The sequence below is a fragment of the Panthera uncia genome, assembly GCF_023721935.1.
Source record: "Panthera uncia isolate 11264 chromosome A1 unlocalized genomic scaffold, Puncia_PCG_1.0 HiC_scaffold_17, whole genome shotgun sequence".
Classification (NCBI taxonomy): domain Eukaryota; kingdom Metazoa; phylum Chordata; class Mammalia; order Carnivora; family Felidae; genus Panthera; species Panthera uncia.
In genome coordinates, this window is record NW_026057577.1 from 13,891,801 (window position 1) to 13,918,033 (window position 26,233).

At 35.6% G+C, this 26,233-nt stretch overlaps 1 protein-coding gene across 1 annotated transcript in view; it reads right to left on the minus strand.

Moving 5' to 3' along the window:
- Positions 1–1,845: 1,845 nt before the first annotated feature.
- Positions 1,846–26,233, minus strand: part of DTWD2 (DTW domain containing 2) — a 115,922-nt gene continuing 91,534 nt past the window's right edge. Inside the window, exons 5-6 of the mRNA XM_049648434.1 lie at positions 16,068–16,196; positions 1,846–10,443 (exon numbers count right to left, since the gene is read on the minus strand). Coding sequence (XP_049504391.1) covers positions 10,273–10,443; positions 16,068–16,196 — 300 coding nt within the window. The 3' untranslated portion in view covers positions 1,846–10,272. The remainder of the gene's footprint in view (positions 10,444–16,067; positions 16,197–26,233) is intronic.

Consider the following 26,233-nt stretch of genomic DNA (forward strand, 5'->3'; position numbering starts at 1 on the left):
GGGAACTACATACCACAGCAGAACATGGCACGTGCACACATACATAAATCACATAACCATCCTGACCAAATCTACTTCAAATTCATACTCACGTATCTGAAAGGGGCACACCACAATGCCAAACAATCCTACTGCCTCCTCTGGTAAATCCACTCTCTAGATAAATATTTCGTGTCTTCTCTCTCCATACATACATCTCAGTATCCCTCTTCATGCCTCCTTGAGAACTTTGCCACTTTCCTCACTATAAAAAATGCAATTAGATAAAAATTGTCTCTTTTTCCTTCAAACAAGTCTACCAGTCTACCAAGATAGCTATCGTTAATAACCCATATGTCTTTAAAAATTCTTCTCCTTTAATCCCTATGAACTATTAGTTTTCTGAAAAATTCCTTGGGTGCCTGGCTGGCTCAGTTGGTAAAGCACACAACTCTTGATCTCGGGGTTGTGAGTTCAAGCCCCACCACACTGGGTGTAGAGATTTCTTTTAAAAAAATAATGCCTTTTTAAAAAATCCCTTAGGAGGTTAGTATCCAAAATATATAAAGAATTTATACAACTCAACACCAAGAAATAATCCAATTAAAAAATGGGCGGAAGATAGGAACAGACATTTATCCAAAGAAGATATCTATATGGTCAACAGTCACACAAAAAGATGCTCAAACTCACTCATCATCAAAGGAAGGCAAGTGAAAACCATAATGAGATATCACCTCACACCTGTCAGAATGGCTAAAGTCAAAAACTCAAGAGTCTGGAGTGTCTATGTGGCTCAGTTGCTTAAGTGTCTGAATCTTGATTTCAGCTCAGGTCATGATCTCACTGTTGATGAAATCGAGCCTCACATTTGGCTCTACCCTGAAATGACAGAACCTCCTTAGGATTCATTCTTTCTCTCTCCCTCCCTCCCTCCCTCCCTCTGTCTCTCTCTCTCTCCCTGTCCCTCCTTCCCCTCTCTCTCCTCTCTCTCCCTCTCTCCCTCCCCTACTCATGCATGTGCACACGCTCTCTCTCTCTCTCTCTCTCTCTCTGTCTCTTAAAATAAATAAAACATTTAAAAAACACACAAGAATCAACAGGTGTTCATGAGGATGTAGAGAAAAAGGAACACTCATGCACTCCTGGTGGGAACAGAAACTGATGCAGTCACTGGAGAAAACAGTGTGAAGATTCCTCAAAAAGTTAAAAACAGAACTATCTATGATCCAGTAATCATACCATCATTCTTTGGTATATAACCAAAGAATAAGAAAACACTAATTCGAAAAGATATATGCACAATTATGTTTACTGCAGCATTATTTACAATACCCAAATTATGGAAGCAGTCCAAGTGCCCATCGAATGATGAATAAAGAAGAGGTGGTGCGTGTGTGTGTGTGTGTGTGTGTGTGTGTGTGTGTGTGTATGGAATATTATTCAGCCATAAAAAAGAATGAAATCTTGCCATGTGCAACAACATGGATGGAGCTAAAGAGTATAATGCTAAGTAAAATAAGTCAGTCAGAAAAAAACAAATATCATATGATTTCACTCATATCTGAAATTTAAGAAACAAAACAAACAAAAAAGAAACAAGCCAAAAAACAGATTCTTAACTACAGAGAACAAACAGATGATTACCAGAGGGGAGGTGGGTGAAGGGATGGGTAAAATAGGTGATTGGGATTAAGAGTACACTTACCCTGCTGAGCACTGAGTAATGTATAGAATTGTTGAATCACTAAATTATAGACTTGAAACCAATATAACACTGTATGCTAATGATACTGGAATTAATTAAAAAAAAAAAAAAAGCTATCTGAAGAATTATTTATGTGCTGCTTCCTTCTCATCATTTAGCACAGACCTGAATTTCATTTCCTCTAGCAAGGCCTTCCCCAACTGTGACTAAAGTCTCATCATACTCTATTCTAGGATGCTCTTCCATAGCAGTTATCAATATCTAAAATTATGTTATCATGATATGTCTCCAACAGCCACAACTTCAACTTCTCAGACACAGGGACTCTGTCATCCACATCACTCTAGCACCCAACACAGTGCCTGACACAGAGTAAAAGCTAAACAAAAATATCTACTAAATAAATAGTTTATTGGACTGATTAGTGAGAAATAAGAAGTAAACAAAGATCTACGAATACACATAAAAGACACAGATTACAGATACTTTTACTATATACTATTAAAACCTCTTATGGATGCCCAAGCCTATTTTGCTACTAATATCATCACGTCCATTATTCAAAATAATGGTAGGTGCATGCAGAGATGTATTACCCAACAGACCCTGTTCTTTAATGCTAGGAATAATTCATACATTTCAAATTAAATATTTATGATATTTTAATAATGATGTTATTGAGGATCACCAAGAAAATAAAACATAGCAATTATATTTTCAAAAACATTTCAAATAATGTTTGCTATCAACAAAAAATAGTAAAGCCATTATACAAAACAACTATTGAGTCATTAGGAACTTAACTATTTCTTTTAAAGTGGAAATTAAATTTAACATTGCATTAATAATTAAGTGAATATTAGGTATTATAAATCACACATGTCTAGTTCTAAGTAAACACTATTATCATGTACCAAGAGTAAAGACATTAACAAACTCTCAAGCTAAAATAAGTACTAATACTCTTAAAAATAATAAAATCAATTAGCACAAATGAAAAATCAAAGTGACATCATAAACCATTTTTCCTACTTTAAGTTACTGAATAAACACTTCACAAATTAAAGGAACAATCAATTTGTTAATGCATTTTACCTTAAAAACATTCCTTATTTCAACTAATCTTTACTTTTAGCTTATTCATTAAATGAATATTTTTCTTTTATATGAGACTATATATGTCACAGGTGAAAGTACCTGCCACATGGAATTTGCCACAAAGAATTTGAACGTATGAGAGTTCTGAGAGTTACTAACAAAATAAGTATTAAAATATGCTGTTAAAACATTTCTTTCATTTCCATAATATCAGATATTCCAGAAACAGGAAAAAGGTAAGCTTACATTTTAGATCCAGGTTTTTCATGTACATTTTAAAAATTTCTTCACTGATTTTATTAAGAAAAAGGCAACTTTAGAAGTAAAACTATTTAATAAATACAAAATGATAGGCAGTTATGTTTATAAAATCTGATGACCATATTGTAAATTATTGCCATTTTCATATCAACTAATGTTTCCCATAAAATTACATATAAAAAATGTAATAAGCGATTTTTCACCTTGTAAATAACATGTGGAGAGAGATGACTAAATGCTATTAGTATGCAAAATCAGTGAGGAGTATGGGGTAATGACAAAAATCCTGAGGCAGACATACTTTTAAAAATGTTTCAAGGTTTCTTTAAAAAATTAAAAGTCGAACTACCATACAATCCAGAAATTCCAGTTCTGGGTATTTAACTGCAGAAAGCAACAACACTAATTTGTAAAGATACATGCACCCCTATGTTCACTGCAGCATTACTTGCAATAGCCAAATTACAGAAGCAGCCCAAGGGTCCATCAATGGATGAATGGATAAAGATGTGGAATTATATAATGGAGTACTACTTAAGTCATAAAAAAGAATGAACTGTTGCCATTTGCAACAACAACATAAATGGACCTTGAAGATATTATACTAAATGAAATAAGCCAAACAACAAAAGACAAATACCATATGATATCACTTACCTATGGAATCTAAAAAGCAAACAAAACAAAACACAAAGAGAAAAGAATGGTGGTTGCCAGAGGAGAGGGGGCTTGGGAAGTAGGCAAAATGGGTAGCTGTGTTCAAGAGATACAAACTTCCAGTTATAAAATAAGTCATGGGAATGTAATGTACAGCATAGTGACTATAGTCAATACTGTATTGCATATTTGAATGTTATCAAGAGAGTATATCGTAAAGTTCTCATCACAAGAAAAAAAGTTTATAATTTCATACGATAACAAATGATAACTAGGCTTACTGTGATCATCTCATGGTGTATACAAATATCACTCAAATCACTAAAAACACGTGAAACTAATTAATGTTTTATGTCAATTATATTTCAATTAAAATAAGGGAATGAAGAAGAATGTTTTCATTTCTTAACGTACCTTTAAATAAGAGTAAACTATAATTTCTTATTCAAAGGCTACCTACCTCGGTTTTTTAAAAATTCTTACATTAAAAAGTTTCTTTAAAAAATTCTTATGTTGTTGATTCACGTGAACAATTATTGAAGACTAGTAAGTGATTACATGTTTCTCTAGTGTAGAGAAAGGGAGAGTAAGGGAGTAAGGGAGTAGAGTAAGGGAGACAAGTCAGCATCACAGAGTAAGTGCCTGATTTTCTGCACAAATTTCAAAAATAAAATTGTAAGCTGTGAAGACTACTACATGATCTTTTTAAAAAAACCACTTATGCAAGGATACACAAATAATTTGTACACATTTAAAAAAAACACAACAGTAGACAGGATAAGGATACTAGAAAAGGAAAGAGGACAGGGAGAGTGAGGAGAAGGGAGAGGAGGAATCTGGGAAGAAGAAAGTATGAGGAGAAAGGAGGGGGAACATGGCAGCTGTAGTCGATAACACTGGACCGTATAACTGAAATCTCCACAACAGTAGAACTTAAATGTTATCACACACACGAAAAAACATTTCTATGTGAGGTGATGGATGTGTTAACTTGATGGAGAGACTCCTTTTACAATGAATATGTATATCGTATCATCATGTTGTACATTTTAAACACCTCACAATTTTATTTGTCAATGATTCCTTAATAAAGCTAAAAAAAAAAAAAAGAAAAAGGAAAGAGAATATATTAAGCAAATCCAGTAAATAAAAATTTGATTGAAAAATGTTAAGAGGTTGTGATTCATTCTATGCTATGGGACAATTAAATGCAAAGTTTCATTACATCTAAACCATAGTATTATTTACCTATAAAAAAATCCACTCACACTTATTTTTAAGGACTAAATCTACATAATAAAAGGCCCATTAGATAAAACTTTTGAGTTCACCTAGTCAAATCTAGTTTTTTTACTTAGGGCATCAACATTTACTTCTATACCAATGACAACTGTATCCAAGGGTCAACAATTTACTTTCCTGAAATTCATCAATATTCAATGGAAAGGATTCTTTAATAACACAATCACATTTTTTAAATAGCCAATTTAGGGCAAGTGGGAATATGTGATGAAGAAACTGAAGAAGTTATGAAGAAGTACTCTTCTATATAACTCATTAAGGTGGTAGTGAAGAGCTTGCTCCTTCTAAAATCTAATGCTACAGTAGTCACGGCTAAAGAAAGTTGGGTTTGAAGTCTTAAAATAGGGGGAACATAATTTTTCTTTCTTTTTTTTTTTTTTTTAATGTTTATTCATTTCTGAAATACAGAGAGAGGCAGAGCGTGAACAGAGGAAAGGCAGAGAGAGAGAGGGAGACACAGGATCGGAAGCAGGCTCCAGGCTCTGAGCTGTCAGCACAGAGCCCAATGCGTGGTTCAAACCCACAAACCTTGAGATCATGACCTGAGCCGAAGCGGGACGCCCCGACTGACACCAAACTAACACTAACACTAACAGATTGACACTAACCGACTGAGCCACCCAGACACCCCAGAACATAATTTTTAATATAACTCTCATGTTTTCACCTGAGAAATCTTGCAAGCTAACCTAGGGAAATCTGCCAAGTACTGTGACTTGCTTCATTCAGTATAGCTCTCAACCCTTCATACTCAAGTACAAGAAAATGAAAATAACACCACTCATTATATGGTGATTTTCAACAACGTACTGTGCTAAATGCATAATCAATCACCTTGTGTATAAAGAAATACTACATTCTAAATTACGTGGTTCAAGTAACAATTCACAAAACAATACCCAACATCAAAGTGTAGTTCAAGTTTGTATGTAAAGACTACTATCAGCTATAAATCCCCCCCAAAATGGAACTAGTCCAGGCAAATCAAACAAAAAGCATCTGAACTTAAAAGCCAACTAACACAATAAAAAAGTAACTTTTATTTATTTTTTTATTTTTTAAATGCTTATTTATTTTGAGAGCACATATGCACGAGCTGAGGAACAGGCAGAGAGAGAGGGAGAGAGAGAATCCAAAGTGGAGTCTGCACTGCAGTGCAGAGCCCTGCGTGGGACTCAGTCTCACCAACCACGAGATCATGACCTGAGCCAAAATGAGGAGCCTACACTCAACTGACTGAGCCACCCAAGTGCCCCCAAAAAAGTAACAACTTTTAAAAGCCAGGTTAAATTTTCAGTTAAAATCTTCACATAATACTACACATTATAAGTATTTTTAATAACTAAACCTACTAGTGATAGTTGTTTTTTTAATGTTTTATTTATTTTTGAGAGAGAAAGAGAGTGCAAGCTGACAGCAATGAGACTGATATGGGGCTCAAACTCACCAACTGTGAGATCGTGACCTGAGCTGAAGTTGGACACTCAACCGACTGAGCTACTGGGGCACTCCAATAGTTTTAAATGTTATCTAAAACTGCCTGATGAGAGCAAGTGACTAAAGAAGCATTGAATACCAGAGAGGAGTAAATGAAATAATCTTGTCAGGAGATCAGTAAGAAATAAAAAATTAATTAAGTAATTTAAGAAGTCAGTAAAATAATTTGGAAAACTATATAAACTTATTTTAAAAATGCTTATACATTTCCAAAAATACTAAATTTTAAGCTTTTGTAAGTGTTCAAAAATTACCCTAATTCTGTAGTTAAAAGATAAAGGTAGTAATTATTCTAAAAATCAATATAAATTAAAATACAATTTAAAGACTTATATGGGTCATATACAGGAATATCTTTTTTTAAAAGGCAATAATAGTGGATAAAAGAAATTTGCAAAATTTAATTTTAATCTGAAAACAATTACTGTAAGATTATTTTAACCCATTTGTTAGGAGACCATTATACATTATTATTACTATTTCTTTTCTATTATACCTAGATAGTCATTTGATAGTAGTGGGTAGCTCAGTTGGTTAAGCAACCAAGTCTTGATTTTGGCTTAGGTCATGATCTAAGTCGTGAGATCAAGTTCCACATCGAGCTTATCGTGGATGGAGCCTGCTGAGGATTCTCTTTCTCCACCTCCCTCTGCCCCTCCCCCACTCTCTCAAAATAAATAAACATTTTTTTAAATGAGCCAAACTGTGTTTTAATTTTTTAAAAAGTCAATAATACAGGATAGAAATCTAACTTTTGTTTAATATTTTAAAATATTTTCTACATAGTTTCCCCAAACATTTACTATCATTCTGACTAGCATTAAAGCTTTTAAGAAGGGCTTAATCTAGGCCAACAATAAAAATAAATAAATAAGAATGAAAATGGTCAGAAATAACCATTCATATATCATACATGCACATGTATTTATAACAAGATTACTTTTAGGTCGCACATTTAGTTTTTCCTTACAACTTGATACTGGATTCAAAAAACTCTAGAAGTCATAAATAAAGAAAACAAAGTCCCCTCTCCTTGCCAATATGGGTATACGACTGCAGTAGATTTAAGTTAGATACAAATATATATTACATACATGTCTCTACTAGTATATAAAATGTCAGTAAATATTTTTCCCAAAAGGTTGGGGAAAATTTGCTCTCTGAAATTGAAAGTTTTTGTTCACGAAAAAATATTTAAATAGCCCCAGTTAGAAAAATATGTTGTTGAAATTATAGTTATATTCTATTTCAGTTGTTTCCATATGACTAGTTTATCACACTCAATAAGCCTTCTTGATGAATAAAATAAAAATGTGTGCTGTGTCAAAATTCCATGCACCTTTTTCAAAATTAGGGCTACTACACAAAGCAATCTACAGATTCATTGCAATCCATATTAAAATTCCAGAGGCATTTTTCAAAGATATAGAACAAACAATCCTGAAGTTCGTAAGGAGCCACAAAAGACCCCAAAAGCCAAAGCAATCCTGAGAAAGAAAAACAAAGGGGGAAGCATCATACTCCCTGATTTCAAACTGTACTACAAAGCTATAGTTATCAAAATAGTATGGTATTGGCATAAAAAAAAAAGACACAGAGATCCATCAAACACAATAGAGTCCAGAAATAAACCCACACATGTATGCTCAATTAATCTATAACAAAGGAGGCAAGAACATTTAATGGCAAAAGGACAGTCTTCAATAAATGATGTTGGGAAAACTGAAGAGCCACACGCAAAAGAATGAAACTGGACTGCTATCTTATGCCACTCACAAAATTAATTCAACATGGATTAAAGACGAGTGTAAAATGTGAAATCCATAAAACTAGAAAGAAAACAAAGGTGGCAAGCTCCTTGACATCAGCCTTGGCAATGATTTTTTAAATCAGGCACCAAAGGCAAATACAAAAAAAGCAAAACTAAACAAGTGAGGCCACATCAAACTAAAAAGTTTCTGCACAACAAAAAAAAAGCATCAATAAAGTGAAAAGGCAACCCCCAGGATGTGAGAAAATATTTGTATGTCAGATATTGATAAGAAGTTAATAACAAAAATAAAGGACTCCTACAATTCAACAGCAAACACACACACACACACACACACACACACACACACACACACACAATTTGAATAAAAAGGGGGCAAAAAAAATGGGCAGAGGAAGTGAACAAACTCTTTTCTAAAGAAGACATACAGATGGGCCATCAGGCATATGAGAAGATGCTCAATATCATTCATCATTAGGAAATGCAAATCAAAACCCCAAAGAACTGCCTCTTCACACCTGTTTGAACGGCTATAATGAAAAAGACAAGAAATAAAAAGGGACACAGATATGGAGAAAAGGGAACTATCATGCACTGTTGGTGGGAATGTAAATTGGTGCAGCCACAATGAAAAAAGGTATAGAGGTTCCTCAAAAAGTAAAAAATAGAATACCATTAAGATCCAGTAATTCCATTTCTGAATATTTATCCAAAGAAAACAAAAAGACTAACTTCAAAAGACGCACCTGTGTTAACTGCAGCATTATCTACAATAGCTAAGACATGGAAATAACCTAAATAGACATTGACGGATGAATAAAGAAAATGTGGTGTGTATATAGACAGTGGAATATCATTCAGCCATAAAAAAGAATGAAATCTTGCTATTTGCGACAACAGGGATGGACCTGGAGGGCATAATGGTAAGTGAAATAAGTCACACAGAGAAAGGTAATTATCATTTGATATCACTTATGTGGAATCTTAAAAAAAAGAAAAGGAAAGGAAAAAAAAAAAAACCCACAAGCTCACAGATACAGAGAACAGGCTGGTGGCTGTGGGGTGGGCAAAATGGGTGAATGGGGTCAAAAGGAACAAACTTCCAGTTATAAAATAAATACCTCATGGAGATGTACTATAAAGCATGGTGACTGTAGTTAATAATTCTGCAAAATTACAAATACCATATATTAGAAAGTTGCTAAGAAAGTTTATCTTAAAAGTTCTTATAAGAAGAAAAAATCTTTTAAGTACGTATGAGGGATGTTAGGTAGACTTATCATACAATGATTATTTTTGCAATGTATATAAATATCAAATCATTATGGTGAACACCTGAAACTAATATAATCTTACGTTCCAAGTATACCCTAATACAACAAAACTGGGGCAATTAATAGTAACACTTAAATCATAATAGCTGAGTTCAAGTTTAGTACCTAAGTAATTTATTTAGTTCCCTTATTCTGCTATATTATTCTATGGAAAAAATAAATTCAATCTAAACTACTTGGTGATCATTATTACTTCAAACTATAAAGTTTATGTACAATATTGCATATTGACATAAGTATCCTCTATTATATATACCTAATTATCTATTAACATTCATGAAAACAATACTGTCCCAATCAGGTACAATAATTTCTTTCCATTTTACATAAAAAAACAAAAAACAAAAAAAAAAACAAAAAAACCTTCTAACCTCGCTCAACAACTAATTTCAAACACATTCCAAACTATGGATCTGGAAAAATGTATTAGAGGCACATTTTTTTTTTTAAACAAACTCAGTATGAAACCTTGGTTTTTACTGGGTCAGCGAAATTTTTTTTTGTTTGCTTTTTTATGGCTATTTGGTTGACTTCCTTCTGCTGGGCAAGTTGAGCATGCAACTCTCACTCTAGACAGTCAAAAACCCACAGACTTAAATTTTCTGAAAACTTCACCTGGTTTTATCAGCGGAAGACACCATAACTAGCACCATGGAACAACAGTACTAAATTTTAACACTGTTCATTAACAGTTCCATTTTCCTGAGCTTGCGTTTGTTCTTTGGCATTGGCTTAGGATATAATCCATTTTTCAGAAGGTGTTCCTTGCTGAGGCGAATTTGAGCACCATGCTGCAGCTGGAAAGAGCACAAAGCTTGAAGAGGGCGAAGCAAAGTCTGTGAAGATAAAAAAAAGATACTAAAATAGGGTCTGTAACAAATCATCATATTCTATTTAACTTTTTCTTCAGAAACAGGGATTATTATGTTTATTTTTATTATTATTGGCTTTTAACCATGAAAAGTAACAGGCACTCTACTAAATATAAATATATGACATCCAAATATACAATTTCTTTTAACTCATACCTTACATACTGCTAAGGAGTTCCGGTAAAAAGACACAAATAGTTAATTTCCCATACAGATACTAAAGTCCAAATCTACATTTATACATTAATACATTCAAACACCTCAAGAAACTGTTGCCATTATAACATTTAAATCTGTAACAAATAGAGTAAAAGAGACCTTTAGACACAAATTAGTTAATGTGGTTTCAATCACAGACTGATGCAAGCTTCCTGTTACCTGTAACAATCAGATGAAGGTTAACAGGTTTACGAATTCTCTCACAATGGTCCAAGGACTACACACAAGTTAGATACCCAAACCTGGGGTTTTTCTGACTGTATCTGTACTTGTCTACATTCAAACACCTACAGAGCCAGCCATATAACATAAACATTTAAGCCGGGTGGACCCATACGATAACAAATATGGTAGAAGTTAAAAAACAACTAGAGCAAATGCCCTACCTAAAGTTTTTCAAGGTCAAAAATAAAAATAATTTTTTAAAAAAACACACACACACAACAACAACAACAAAAAACCCACTATGTCATGCATTTAAAACATTCTGAGTCAGATGCTTTCCTGGGGCCTGAGACCCCTGATTTAAATCTTCCAAACAACAATAGCAAACATGACTAAGGAAACTGTTTTGTTTGTTTGTTTTTTAGAAATAAAAGGAACAATGAAAAAAACTGATAGATTTAATTGCAAAAATGTCACAATGTCTATGTGAAAATCTATTTCCTTTCACATACAAGGTAAGTGGCAGCAAAGAACTTAAAGGTTTTAATTTTACAATGAACTCAGACATCGTGGCAGTCACTGGTGGTTGCTTCTCCACACTCATTCTTTTTATCATTCCAAATGTCATTCAAGGTGCCAATGTATCCAGCTAGTAATACTAACTGGCTAATGACACAGTCCATATAAGGAAAGGTAAGTTGAGGTCCTTGAGTGGGACTTCCAGAAACACTCTTTAAAATGGGACAGACTCAGCAGGCAGGGGCTTTTGTGCTTTCTTCTTGCCTGGAACAGGACTGTTAGAGGTGGGATAACCATCATGTGACTACAATGCAATAAAGACAAAGATTAAAGTCAAATACATATGATGATGGGCAGAAAGAGAGAAGAAATCCCCAGCCCTGGACTGCTCACCTCACATTACTTATTTACAGGAGAAAAAGAAGCCTCTATATACATGGTTCAATCCCCACAATAAAGGCTCTGTTACGTGCAATCAAACTGACATACCCCAATAGGTAAGAGATAAACATCGTGGAAAAGTTCTGCAGGACGTTATCTTGGAAAGCCCCATCTGTATGTTATCATAATTTCCTTTAATGTCTTCATTTCTTCAAATAAGAGAGGGAATGTGGAAATGACTATATATTTCCTTCCTGAGTAAACATAGTGGACTGACTGGATTCTGAAACATCATCCCTAGAAAACATACCTAGGACATTATAGAGATGGAGACAACTGAAGGAAGGTTCTATTGCTATTTAAGACATTCGTTAGATTCTTAATGGACAGAATGCTAATATTCCTATTGTTAAGGGCCTCCAACTTTTATCTCCTGAAGATAAGACTCTACCAATTCTCTGAGGTAATTAAGAGAATCATTTTTGGAGACAGATCTGGATTAGACCCGTACTCCATCTGTGTGATCGTCAATACATCTGTTCACAAATAGACTGATGCTCCTTCTTGCTACACAGTCAGACTACATTTTCCAAACGCCCTTTGATGTTAGGTATGGCCATTATGACTTGCTCTGGTTAAGGAAACGCGAGCACGAATAACATGTGTCACCTCTGGGCAGTAGCTCGAAAAGCTATTCACCACCTCCCTTTATGCTTTCCTTGATGAAAGGAGAATGACCTATCTACACAGTGCCTCCATCAGCCTGGGCCCCTAAGCAACTGCAGCGAGCACAAGTCATCCCGCTAATCTCCCAAAGACAGTGAGAGAGAGGCACAAACCACTGTTGTGTTGTGCCATTCTGATTTTGGAGTGTTAGGTTACTGCAGCTGCATCTGGCTGACGTAATCACTTGCTAGCTAGGTGTTCCCGGATAAGCCACATAAACCTCTCCTTGCCTCATTTTCTTCATCTATAAAATGAGGAAAACATTGTCAACCTTACGACGTCATTATTAGGTTACACTAAGAGGACTAAGAGGATGCATTTAACATGTTCAGCACACTGCGTGATAATAAGTGATACTGCTTCTGTATAAACTAACAACATTATATCTGAGGCAACGTGAAGCTATATATTTGTTCAGAGGAACAAAGAAATAAGTTTGTTTCTAAAAATTTATTTGGGGCGAAATCAGTGTTTTTTAAACCCTTTTGTCTGCAGGTATAAAGTGACAGTTCTGAACAGCCCATGATTACCAACTACTGGCACTTAGACTGTGCACAAAGCTTTTACCACATCTAGCTATACAGGTTCATAAGCAGAAACGGTTCTATTATTCAAAAAATACCCAAGCTTGAGCTTTCCAAGGTCTGAAAAGCCCTGGTAAATTTTATAGTAACTGAATGAAAATCACCAATCTTTAATTCAAATTTGTCAATTTTAAATTCAATTCAAATTTGTCAATTTATGGGGAATATGTCAAATTTAATTCAAATTTGTCAATTTATGGGGAAGAACAGGGGTGTGGTGGGGGGGGCGCGGGCAAGAAAGAACAAAGGGGTTAATTCTTCTGGAGTGCCTGGTGTCAGGCGATTAACAAAAATTACTCCATCCAATTCTCACACCAATAAGTAAGAGGTAACTCTTTCTGGTGTATTATAGATAAGCAAACAAGCACAGGAGATTATATGAACTGCCCACTGGCACAAAGTGGTGATGGTAAGTGATGAAGGTTTAATTCAAACCTGCTTCAAAGTTCACACTGTGCTACTCAGAGTGTGTGAAAAACTGCTCAGGAATAAAGGACAAGGATGAATCAGCAGACTAAGAAGGCTATTCCATGCCAAGCTCTTTATTTTGAGGAGCCCTACCTACCTCCATAGAATAAAGCTAGCTGAAGAATTACCACTCTCCCCCACTGTATTGGTGTTTCTTTAGGAGACCCCTTAAAAAAAGGTTATCAAGGAAAAAAACGTGTGTCATAGCTTTCCTCCCCAGAAAGGAGAGAAAACACCTAAGTTCAGAACAGCTGGTAATTGTATTTCCCAGGGGAATGAAACGGTATTTTGTTTAAATTGTAGCTAGATGTGAACAGGCTTGACTTGGGATTCTCCACCGAGAAAGCTAATTTTTGGTCAGCTGGAATAATAAGCAGTGTGGGATGGTCCATTATGCATTTCTTCAGCTCATGCTCCAGCCAATAATCTTATCAGCACCTTCCAAATCCCACGTATGATTGCCAAACATCCTTTTTCTACTCCTGGTCACTAAAGTATGACTACTCCTGGTGACCAAAGCAAACAGAATGTGAACTTCAGGACCTCACCGTGACTTTGGGATTTCACATTCAGCTTGATCCACAGACAACAATAACAAAAGCTGAAGAGACGACAGATCCTGTCGTCCTTCTGTATCTTGAACTTTGCCTGTTATCAGACATTCTACTCAGAACATAAGATAAGCTTCCTTGCTGCAATGGTACACTAATACCAGAATCATGTATCTTATGAAATTGGGAAGGGCGGAGCAGTAGCAGGACAATCGCCATCCAAACCCTAGCCCTACTGTATTACAATGTTAGGAAATCCACCACCACTAAGAACATTAAAGCTTGTTTAGAACTTAAGTAAAGATCTGATACCAATTGTAGAAATAAGACATACAAATCCACAGACAATTCTTTTCAGAACCCAGAGAAGGAGAGGGGATAAAGTTTCAAATCCAAAGCCAAAGAATATTACATTTTTCCTCTCAAGATTTGAGCTTTTAATGGGTCCTTGGTCTGATGTCGGCTGATCTAGAGTTTTACATCGACAAAAAGGAAACTACAAAGATTGTGCAGAAAGCAAGTTTAAACAATAGTGCAAGTTTATTGTGCAGAAACCAAGTTTAAACAATAGTGTAAAATAAGCTATAAAATAAGATACCTAGAAACAGTATATTATCTGTGTTCAAGAAGGTATAAACAAAAAAGAGAAAGGACTATAGAGGTGTATTAAACGCTATGTCAATGGTTAGGTACATGGGAGCAGATGGCAAGGTTACAATGGAGGGAGAAAGTCAGGGAACACTCTCTGCTCATTTGGAATAAAGATCTAGGGCCCCTCATGATTTTTTTTTTCCTCAAAGGAGAGAGAACAGTGAAAGAGAAATTGCCTAGACCCAGTACAAAGTCTACTTACACAGATACACATAGGAAAAAAACCTACTCAAGAAAGCCTACTTCTAAGGAAAGCCTCCAACTCTGCAGAGCATTTTCCATAGCTTAGGGTAGGGAAGAGGGAAAAAGCAATTCAAGGCTTGCTTCTGGCATTCTTTCACGCTCTGTGTTCTGGGGGTCTTTTGTTCTTTTTCTTGGTAACCAATTCAGTTACTCTGACCTGAGCTTTTATCCATCAATGAAATTTCCTCAATGAGTAAGGCACATTCTTATAATAATAGTAACCATAGTGTATAATGAGAGAGAGAGAAAGAAGGCAGGAATAAGTACTGTGTGTGTGTGTGCTCGTCAGAAGGGAGAGTTATAAAACTCCATTTAGTTACGCTCATTATCCTCCGACTTATCTTCTTGAGTTGTATTTATCAAAAACCTTCCTTCGGTGATTAAAAAACCCTAACAATTTTTTATTTTGCTATTCTTTCTTCTTTGGCCTTAAGTGCAGTTTCCTACACACTCCAAAAGACTGAGACGTTTGTGGGCTCATTGAACGTTATTCTTTACTGATGATTAATTATATATGAAATCATCAGGCTTTCATGGAAATTAAATAAAATGATGATTGCAGGTTATAACCTTTTCATATTCTGCAGGTGTTTTTTCTCAAAAACTTGTCTTTTTTATGCTCTCAGCAAGTAGTTAATAAGATACACAGAAAGTTGGTACATTCTCAAAAGCACCAATGCAAAAAAAAAAGTTGCTGTAAAACGTTCTTTTAATTAAAAAGAAAAAAAGTTGTGTACAAGAAAACACAAAATCCTAAAAGAGAAATACAAAATAATAAAAGAAAGATCTAACAAAAAAACTGTATTTAATGTTGTGCTACTTAAAAGCAATTTAGCTTATTATAAATGCTGTTTGCACAGCTTAGAATGAATATTTAAATAACGCAATCTGGATGCTGAACTAACACAGAAAAACACCAGAGGGGGAAAGAAGGTTATAACAGTACACAAATTTCTATTACAGATACACTCTATTTGACACTGGAGCTGCAAATTTCATAGGTTATGCGTTTCTAAATTTCTAGATAAAATCTAACCAAACTGCTTACTTTCAAAAACAATATAACCTTCCAAAGACATACCTCCTGTATGTAATCATTCTTCTCCAAAATGGAAAGAGCAGCAGCTGCACATTCCAGGGTAGAAAGGCACCTATTAGTCGGTTGTGTCCGAATTACATACTGACTAGAAACACTAGTTTTTAACTGCACCTGAAACCAAAACACAGAAAAACAGAATGTAAGTTTTGTTTTAAATTTAAAATTATACAGTCTGTGGGGGGTGCCTGGATGTCTCAGTCGGTTGAGCGTCCGACTTCAGCTTGGGTCACGACTCTCAGTTCAAGAGTTCAAGCCCCGCATCGGGCTCTGTGCTGACAGCTCAGAGCCTGGAGCCTGCTTCAGATTCTGTGTCTCCCCCTCTCTCTGCCCCTCCCCTGCTTATGCTGTCTCTCTCTCTCATAAATAAATAAACTTAAAAAAAATTATAAAGTCTGTGTTTTAAATACTAGTTCACTTCCTTCCAAAATCGCCAGTTTAAAAATATTAAATGTATTAATATCTTCTATACATAATATCCTCTAGTTATTGTTAAATACTCAGAGAACAGTTACACATATATCTCACAATGAAAATATAACCAGAATATATGCAAATTACTACAAATCATAAATTAAAAGACTAATAACCCTTTTCCAGGAGGCACAAGTGCGAAGACACTGCACAAAAGAAAATATAAGAAAGGCAAATAGGATATAAAAGCACTCAACACAGAGCGCCTGGGTGGCTCAGTCGGTTGAGCGGCCGACTTCAGCTCAGGTCATAATCTCACGGTTTATGAATTCAAGCCCCATGTTCGCTTGGTGCTGACAGCTCACAGCCTGGAGCCTACTTCAGATTCTGTGTCTCCCGCTCTGCCCCTCCCATTCTCATGCTCATGCTCTCTCTGTCTCTCAATAATAAATTAACATTAAAAAAAAAAATTTTTTAAGTGCTCAACACGACTAAATGCAAATTAAAATCACAATGAGATAACTTTTCACACTTGCTAGAACAGTTAAAATCAAAACGACTACCACCACCAAATGGGGAGAATATGGAACAAATGAAATCCTCATGCACTGTGGTAGAAGTGAAAACGATTTAATCACTTTGGAGAATTGACAACTGGGTTTTTTATTGTATGGTTTAGTCTTCCATTGTTTCTTAATATAGACTGACAGGGGTATGCCTATATGGGGGTGAGTGTGTATAAAGAGATGTGTGTGCCCACACACACACACACACATAGGTGACTGACACCTGATGACTGACAGTCAGAAATGGGAAAAGGAATAGAAAACCAAATGTCAACATTCTGGCCTTTTGATTCCTATTTTAATTAAATGAAACTCAAGTAATTTCACACTCATAAAACCGTATTCCTAGCCCACACTGTGAAAAGAATCACACTTAAGGATGTGTGAGTAGATAAGAATTTAAGTTTTTACTCACTAAATATGTAAACATGTGGAATGAGGTGGCGGTGTCCAACTCTTACCACGTAGTCACTTAATAAAATCACGTGTTGTCTCTCATTTTCTGGTATCTCTGAAGTTCTAACAGTCTCTCATTCCTTTACAGCATTAAAACTGTCCCGTCTCTGGACCCTTGTCCCTCAGTCCTCTTCCTCCCTTGTTTCTCTGAATGCATTTTGTCCCAAGAATTCTCTACAACTTGTATCCTTTCTCTCCTCAGAAGGTGGAAGATAAGGAGGACAGGAAGAGAAGGGGAAGGGAAGGGAGAGGGAGAAAAGTAAAGTGGGCATCATAAAAGATTCATTACAGGGGAACCTGGGTGCTTCACTCAGTTAAGTGGTGAAGTGTCCGACTTCCGCTCAGGTCATGATCTCATGGTTCATGAATTCGAGCCCCACATCAGACTCTCTGCTGTCAGTGAAGAGCCCACTATGGATCCTCTGTTCTCCTCTCTTTCCCCTGCCCTGCTCGCTCACATGCTCTCTTTCTCTCAAAAAATAAATTTACATACATACATAGTAAATAATAAAAGATTCACTACAGAATGTGTTTAATTTTGGAATACATTCTTTAAAACATATTTAATAACATTTTAGTTAAAATCACTCTGCATTTCTACCAACGTAAAAAGATGGAAAACGGAGGGAGGGAAGAGATGGAGAAAAATGGTTGAGAAACTGCAATGATCAAAGAAAGCCCATGATTAAATAACTGTAAGAATAATTCATAATGCTGATTAACTATAATTACCAACTGCTTTGATATGTCATCAGGTCAACTAGAAAACCGAGCACAGCCAACTACTGCTTTCAATACTCAGTTCCATCACTGGAGAAATTTATAATAAACATCTGATTACAACAAAATCGTTGGGAAACATGAAAAATCCACAGTGATTTTTGTTTATTGGAACAAATTTGATTTTTAAAAAATAAGTTTGGAAAAACCGAAATTAAAAAATATAAAAATAAATTAAGAAGAAGTTTTTTATTTCAGTGAGTAGCTTTACTTCTTACCACGGCCCACATGACTGCATGAAAATTCAGAATCTGAAATTTATCGAGTGTTAGAAGACTTCAAAATGTCCTTCACAAATTATCTCTCCAGGAATTATCCAGTAACCGGATATATTAAGAGTAAATAACTAAAGTCTGTACTATGATTAACAGACATGTTATATAGCACGTTAATGGGATCTTCTCACAATGTCTATTATGCACATGTGCTGTATCACCTTCATCACATTTGATATGATGAGTGGGAACAAAAAGAAATCCTGTCAATCCATCTTCTTGAGAAGTCATAGGCACAATAATAATTTGTCAGAAAGTGACTTGCCTTTTTTTTTTTCCTTAACTTTTTTTTATTCTTTATTTTTGAGAGACAGAGAGACAGACCATGAGCAGGGGAGGAGCAGAGAGAGACACAGAATCTGAAGCAGGCTCCAGGCTCTGAACTGTTAGCACAGAGCCCATTGCAGGGCTCAAACCCACAGTCCGTGAGATCATGACCTGAGCTGAAGTTGGACGCTCAACGAACTGAACCACACAGGTGCCCCAGAAAGTGACTTGTCTTCTTAAATAAAAGTTCAAGGAAATCCGAGGTAAAATTTACAATTCTCAGAAAAGAAAAAATTAAAATTTGATGAAAGTATGAGGCTCTATGGAAAGACCAGGATTTTTATATCAAACCTGACAATAGCTAACCAATTAGTTTCAATAAGGTAATTTTGCTTCTCAGTTCCTCTTCATCGACAAAAATCAGATACATGGACCTGAGGGTGTAAAACCTAATCCTAAGATTACATATAATATATATTATTAACTATAATTATATATTAATTACATATCACAATACAATTAATTATATATTAATAATTTCAAGTTATAATATAACTAATATGATTGTTGTAATATTGATATATCATATTACATAAAACTTAATTTCCAAATATTAGAAGCCATGCTGATTCAAAGAACACTTCAGTAATTTTGATCTTTTTGGAACTTGGTTCTCCAAGGGTTTAGACTGTTTGAGTACTCTTGCTGTAACTTCTTCTTGAGGAACAGGAAAATTAGTGCCGGGTTTAGAATTCTACTGGTATGGATTCTAAGCCTATACTATAACTCCCATTTTAGAAACACCCAACTCTTCCAGTTCTAGATCCTGCATTCAGTCTTTGCCAATGATTCTCTGAATTGCCTAAAATTGGAATTCCTGGAAACACTTGTTGTTATAATGCCTTCCTTTCTTTTCTAACATTAAATCTTAAATATATATTTAATATATAAGAATACCAGATAACATACCTAGGAATAAATCTAACCAAAGAGGTGAAAAATCTATACACTGAAAACTATAGAAATCTTATAAACTGAAGAAGACACAAAAAAATGGAAAAAGATTCCATGCTCCTGGATAAGAAGAACAAATAGTTAAAATGTCAATACTACCCAAAGCAATCTACATATTCAATGCAGTACCTATCAAAATAACACCAGCATTCTTCACAGAACTAGAACAAACAATCCTAAAATTTGTATGGAATCAGAAAAGACTCCGAATAGCCAAAGCAATCTTGAAAAAGAAAACCAAAGCAGGAGACATCACAATCCCGGACTTCAAGCTATACTACAAAGCTGTAATCATCAAGACAGTATGGTACTGGCACAAGAACAGATAATCAATGGAACAGAATAGAGAACCCAGAAATGGACCCACAAATGCATGGCCAACTAATGTCTGAAAAAGCAGGAAAGAATATCCAATGGAATAAACACAGTCTCTTCAGCAAATGATGCTGGGAAAACTGGACAGAGACATGCAGAAAAATGAACCTGGACCACTTTCTTACATCATACACAAAAACCGAACTCAAAATGGATGAAAGACATCAATGTAAGACAGGAAGCCATCAAAATCCTCGAGGAGAAAGCAGGCAAAAACCTCTTTGATCTTGGCCGCAGCAACTTCTTACTCAACATATCTCCAGAGGCAAGGGAAACAAAAGCAAAAATGAACTGTTGGGACTTCATCAAAATAAAAAGCTTCTGCACAGCAAAGGGAACAATCAGCAAAACTAAAAGGCAACCAACAGAATTGGAGAAGATATTTGCAAACGACATATCAGATAAAGGGTTAGTATCTAAAATCTATAAAGAACTGATCAAACTCAACACCCAAAAAACAAATGATCCAGTGAAGAAATGGGCAAAAGAAATGAATAGACACTTCTCCAAAGAAGACATCCAGATGGCCAATCGACACATGAAAAAAATGCTCAACATCACTCATCATCAGGGAAATACAAATCAAAACCACAATGAGATACCAACTCACACCTGTCAGAATAGCTAACATTAACAACTCAAGCAACAAGAGATGTTGATGAGGATGTGGAGAAAGAAAATCTCTTTTGCACTGCTGGTGGGAGTGCAAACTGGTGCAGCCACTCTGGAAAACAGTATGGAGGATTCTCAAAAAATTAAAAATAGAACTATCCTACAACCCAGCAATTGCACTACTAGGCATTTATCCACGGGCTACAGGTGTGCTGTTTTGAAGGGACACATCCACCCCCATGTTTATAGCAGCACCATCGACAATAGCCAAAGTATGGAAAGAGCCCACATGTCCACCGATGTATGAATGGATAAAGAAGATTTGTATATATATACAATGGAGTATTACTCGGCAATCAAAAAGAATGAAATCTTGCCACTTGCAACTACGTGGACAGAACTGGAGGATATTATGCTAAGTTAAATTAGTCAGAGAAAGACAAATATAATAAGACTTCACTCATATGAGGGCTTTAAGACACGGAACAGATGAACACGAGGGAAGGGAAGCAAAAATAATATAAAAACAGGGAGGGGGACAAAACATAAGAGACTCATAAATATGGAGAACAAACAGAGGGTTACTGGAGGGTTTGTGGGTGGGGGTGGGCTAAATGGGTAAAGGGCATTAAGGAATCTACTCCTGAAATCATTTTTGCACTATATGCTAAGTAAATGGATGTAAATTTAAAAAATAAAATTTAATAAAATTTAAAAAATAAAAAAAAATAAAGGAATAGCAGATAACAGGAGCACCTGGATAGTAAGTTAAGCATCCAGCTCTTGATTTATAGGCGTAGGTCATGATCTCATGGTTCGTGAGACCAAGCCCTGCATTGGGGTCTGCACTGACAACACAGAACCTGCTTGGGACTCTCTGTCTCCTTTTCTCTCAGCCCCACACCCCTCCCTTTCTCTCTCTCCCTCTCTCTCTCTCTCTCAAAATAAATAAATTTAAAAATAAAAGAAACAAAAAAGAAATGCAAGATAATAGTTTGATGGCTATGATCACTGTTCAGATGCCTTCAAAAAGGGCTTTTTCAAATGTCTCCTTCCTAAGTACATCTTTAGCTTGATATAAATGTCTTATATCATTAAAAGTCTGGGTGACATAGCATGTGCAGTGGTTTAGTCATTGCTTTTAGGGCACAAAATAAGTCAGTACATTATCCAAGGAAATAACATGCCATGGCATCTCTGAATAATAAAACATATGCATTTTTAAAATAACTTACTATTATATTAGTTAATTCTTTATCAAACAAAACACACTAAAATAAGACCTCAAAATTAAATTTTAATTCATACCTCCCATCCCCACAAATGTTATATTTTTATAATTTGATGGCAATTATTTGTTATCTGTGCTCAGGCGATTTTAAGGCAAGCGTCATTACTCCATAAAACTATTGTGCTTCTCAATTATTAAGAGTCACAAAACTTTCTAATCACTTGATCACCTTTCTTACAGGTTTCTAGGAAAAGCAATCTACTTCCCAGGCATTCTGAAACAACTCTAGTCTGGAAAAGGCTGAAATAAACTCCCTTTCAATAGCATCCTGAAGTCTTCACCACTGGAAGACACACATAAAAACCCTCCTTTCTGCAGCAGCCTTTCTTCTACGACTTTCCACAAGCAAGATTCATCATCTGAGCCTATGAGCAAACCTCTGAGAGACAGAACATCTTTTCTCCTAGCCTCAATCTTTCAATCCCTTTCATTCCTTTCATTCCCTTAGTTTAATTCAACAATACGATCTAACAGTTGGAAGAGCCCAACTTTGGCATCAGACAGTTGCCAGATCTGACACAGACTGACCCACGTATGTTCAAAGTTTTATGCGCTTACTGGACACTAAGTGCCCTTCCAGATAATGTACTCATATTGTCTCTTTTAAGACTCACAAACACCCTGTGAAGTAAGTACTACTATGATCTCCATTGTACAGAAGAGGAAACTGAAGTGCAGAGGGTGAAGTTAAGTAAGTCAAAGTTCTAAAATCAGTCGTGGTGAAGCAGATACGTGAATCTATAAAACCTTATTCAGGAGTGGAACTCTTATCACCAGGCTAATAATTAAAGGCTAGGTGAACCTCAACACGTGAAACAAAAACAACAAAGCTATTCTGTAAAGCAAGACTAAGGCACCCCCTCAAGAATTTTAGGGTTCTTCTGAACATCGTTTTAACAACACTGATATAGGAGGAAGTGTCCTCTACCCAAGAGTGAAAAGTACTCATAAACATCAGTGTCCATGTCTTACTCCAGCCCTGCTGCACTCTGAAGCCTGCAAAACTTTTTCATAGGGTAGAGATTTCAGGATTAAAGTTGAAACTCAGGAAAACTGATAAAAATAAAATTAAAATAGGCATTAGTTATAGATAAAATGGTAATATTAGTGCTACTTCCTAAAATACATGATTATTTGTCTTTTTCTAGGATGGCTTGAGGAACTTCATCTTACAACAGAACTTCTATGGGAAAATCTGTTTCCAAAACAACAACAACAAAAAACTTATAGAATAGATTTGGTTTAAAACTTAGCACTTTCTTATACATCAAAATGAGAAATAAAGTTACGTGCTAATTCTCCAACATACAAAAACTTTCATGTTAACCTGGAGAACTGCCCTCTAGTGGAGCTTATTAAAATTTAGGCCTACAGGGTTCTAAAAGGTATTTGTCTTAGGGTCAACGGCTGAATAAAGTTTCCTATCTTTTCTCAGATTTCTCTAAAGCAGTGATGGAAATGGCAGTTTACAGTAAAAAGAGTAGGGCACCTGGGTGGCTCAGTCAATTGAGCGTCCAACTTCAGCTCGGGTCATGACCTCAAGCTGTGAGTTCAAGACCCACATCAGGCTTACTGCTGTTAGTACAGATACTTCAGACCTTCTGTCCGTCTCTCTCTCACCACCCCTCCCTGCTCTCTCGCTCTCTCTCTCAAAAATAAACATTAAAAAAAATTGTCCAACTTAAATATGCTTACAGATATGCATTCTTTCATATTAGGTTTATATCAGTTTATATCCTTTATCAAGAAACTTAAATTAGAAACTTATTTAGGATATGAGAAATTGATGAACGAACTAGTCTTATCTAAATAATAATAGTCAACTTTCTAATGTCTTGCTAGTCAGACATTTCTCACCAAAGATAAATTTCATTTAAGAATTAGCAGCTCTGGGGCACCTGGGTGGCTCAGTTGAGCATCCAACTCTTGATTTCAGCTCAGGTCATTATCTCATGGTTCATGGGTTTGAGCCCTGCATAGGGCTCTGTGCTGACAGTGCAGAGCCTGCTTGAGATTCATTCTCTCTCTCTCTCTCTCTCTCTCTCTCTCTCTCTCCTCTCTCCTCTCTCCTCTCTCCTCTCTCTCTCTCTCTCTCTCTGCCCTTCCACTGCTTGCACTATCTCTCTCAAAAATAAACAAACATTTAGAGAAAAATAACTAGCAGTTCTATCTGTTTCAAAAGCTGTCATGACTTCATAAATGGCTCTAGAAAAATGAATCATCAATTAGGCTGGGTGTGAAATAAAGCACACATTATACTATTACTTCATAAGTTCGTTTGCCACCTAAGATTTTTATTTTAAAATTTACTCTGTGTTAAACTGTATGATATTTTATTGATTAAAAACATTTGTCTCTTCTGTAACTTCAAACCGAAATAATGTGTGTGGACTGGGAGGCAGGGAAGCACCACTAAAAGCATGAGATGGGAAGCGACACACACCTACATTTAAATCTACAGAAGAGTGGTATGACCTCCAGCAAGTTTCTTGAACTCTCAGAGCCTAAAACATTAACAGCTTTAAGGAGCTGCCATATACAAAGTGTTGAGCAACAGCTGCATACAATAAGCACTCAACACAGGTAAGGTGTGGATAAGGGTGGTGTCATGGGAATAAGGTTGGCAGCACTGACGATATCCAATGTTTCCTTCCTAATTTAACGACTAAGGGCGAAGCTCTCAGCTTTACCGCAATAAAGCCACACGAGGAACCTGGCCAAGGGTGAGGGATGAGATGGAATTTAGGACAGAGCCAGAAGTCAACTTTCACAGGATGGAAGGAGGAAACCTACAGAACAGGTAGAGAAAAAGCAGACTCGGAAGCAGGAGAGATAAGAGAGGTTTTACTGAATCCTGGAGAAGAACAAGTTATCTGGGCAGATAAATAAAATATTCCTAGAGTTACAAGCCTGTAAAAAAAGAAATGCAGAAATATTTTCACTAAAAATATACTTGCAGACAAGGAATATATTAGGTTTTTACTCTTTCATCTTTTAAGTATGTGAGCTGAGCTTCAATAAAAAAGTGCAATCATCACTGAAGTTATTAGATCTTGTACCAAATCTTTACATATTTCTTTAAAACATTCCCACACAACCCTATATAACAGAAAAGACAGACCAGAAATCTGTTAGAGTTTTTGAAAATCACTTTTAAAAGAAAAAATTTCCATTTCTTGCATGATCTTGCATGAGTATTCTATCTGCCCAATGCTTTCAACATATTTTCTTATCTTCCTCTTCCTCTTCACATGTGTGACTTATCTGTGATGTTTAAGTGATTTTACAACAGTGCAGACATACATAAAAAAGACTTAGTCAACAACAGGATTGTTTCTTTGAACAATACAGAGTTCAGGACACCTAAACAGTAAAAAATTACAGGTTGCAGAGTATCATAACTGCTAAGACCTGACTTGATTTATACATAATAATTCGACTTTTTGTGTACAACTGAACCAAATACATTCTGTATTTTATTGAGCAACATTGCAAAAAACCAAAATAAGAGGAGACATACACTATGTTCATACCATGGAAAACGAAATATTATACAGGTGTTAATTCTCAAAATTTGACTTACAAGTCAATTAAATTTCAATAAAAATCTGAAGAGGTGTTAGTGTAGTTTCATGAAACTGATTCTGAAATTACGTGTTAATGCAAAGCGGAAAAAATACGAAGATATTCTAGAAGAACCCAGCAGAAGAACTTGTTCTACCAGTAAGACCTAGTGTAAAGCAACATTAATTAAGGCAGTGTGGAACTGGCAGAAACATACAAAGCAACAGAAAAGAATTTAAAGCAGAGAAATATACTCTCACATGAGTGCACAAGTGATACATGACAGAGGTGGCACTCCAACACAGTGAGTTTTGTACTGGCATTTTCAGTGAATGGTGCTGGGAAAATAAATGTGCAAAAATCCAGACAGCCAAATGGGAGTGGAAAAAGTGAAATTAGACTCACAGCTCACACCAAACACAAAAATCAATTACAGGTAGATTAAATACAAACATAAAAGACAAAATTCCAAATTTTTAGAAGATGAGAATATGAGAGGGAAGAATGAATGCTGTAACACAAAAGACGCTAACTTGA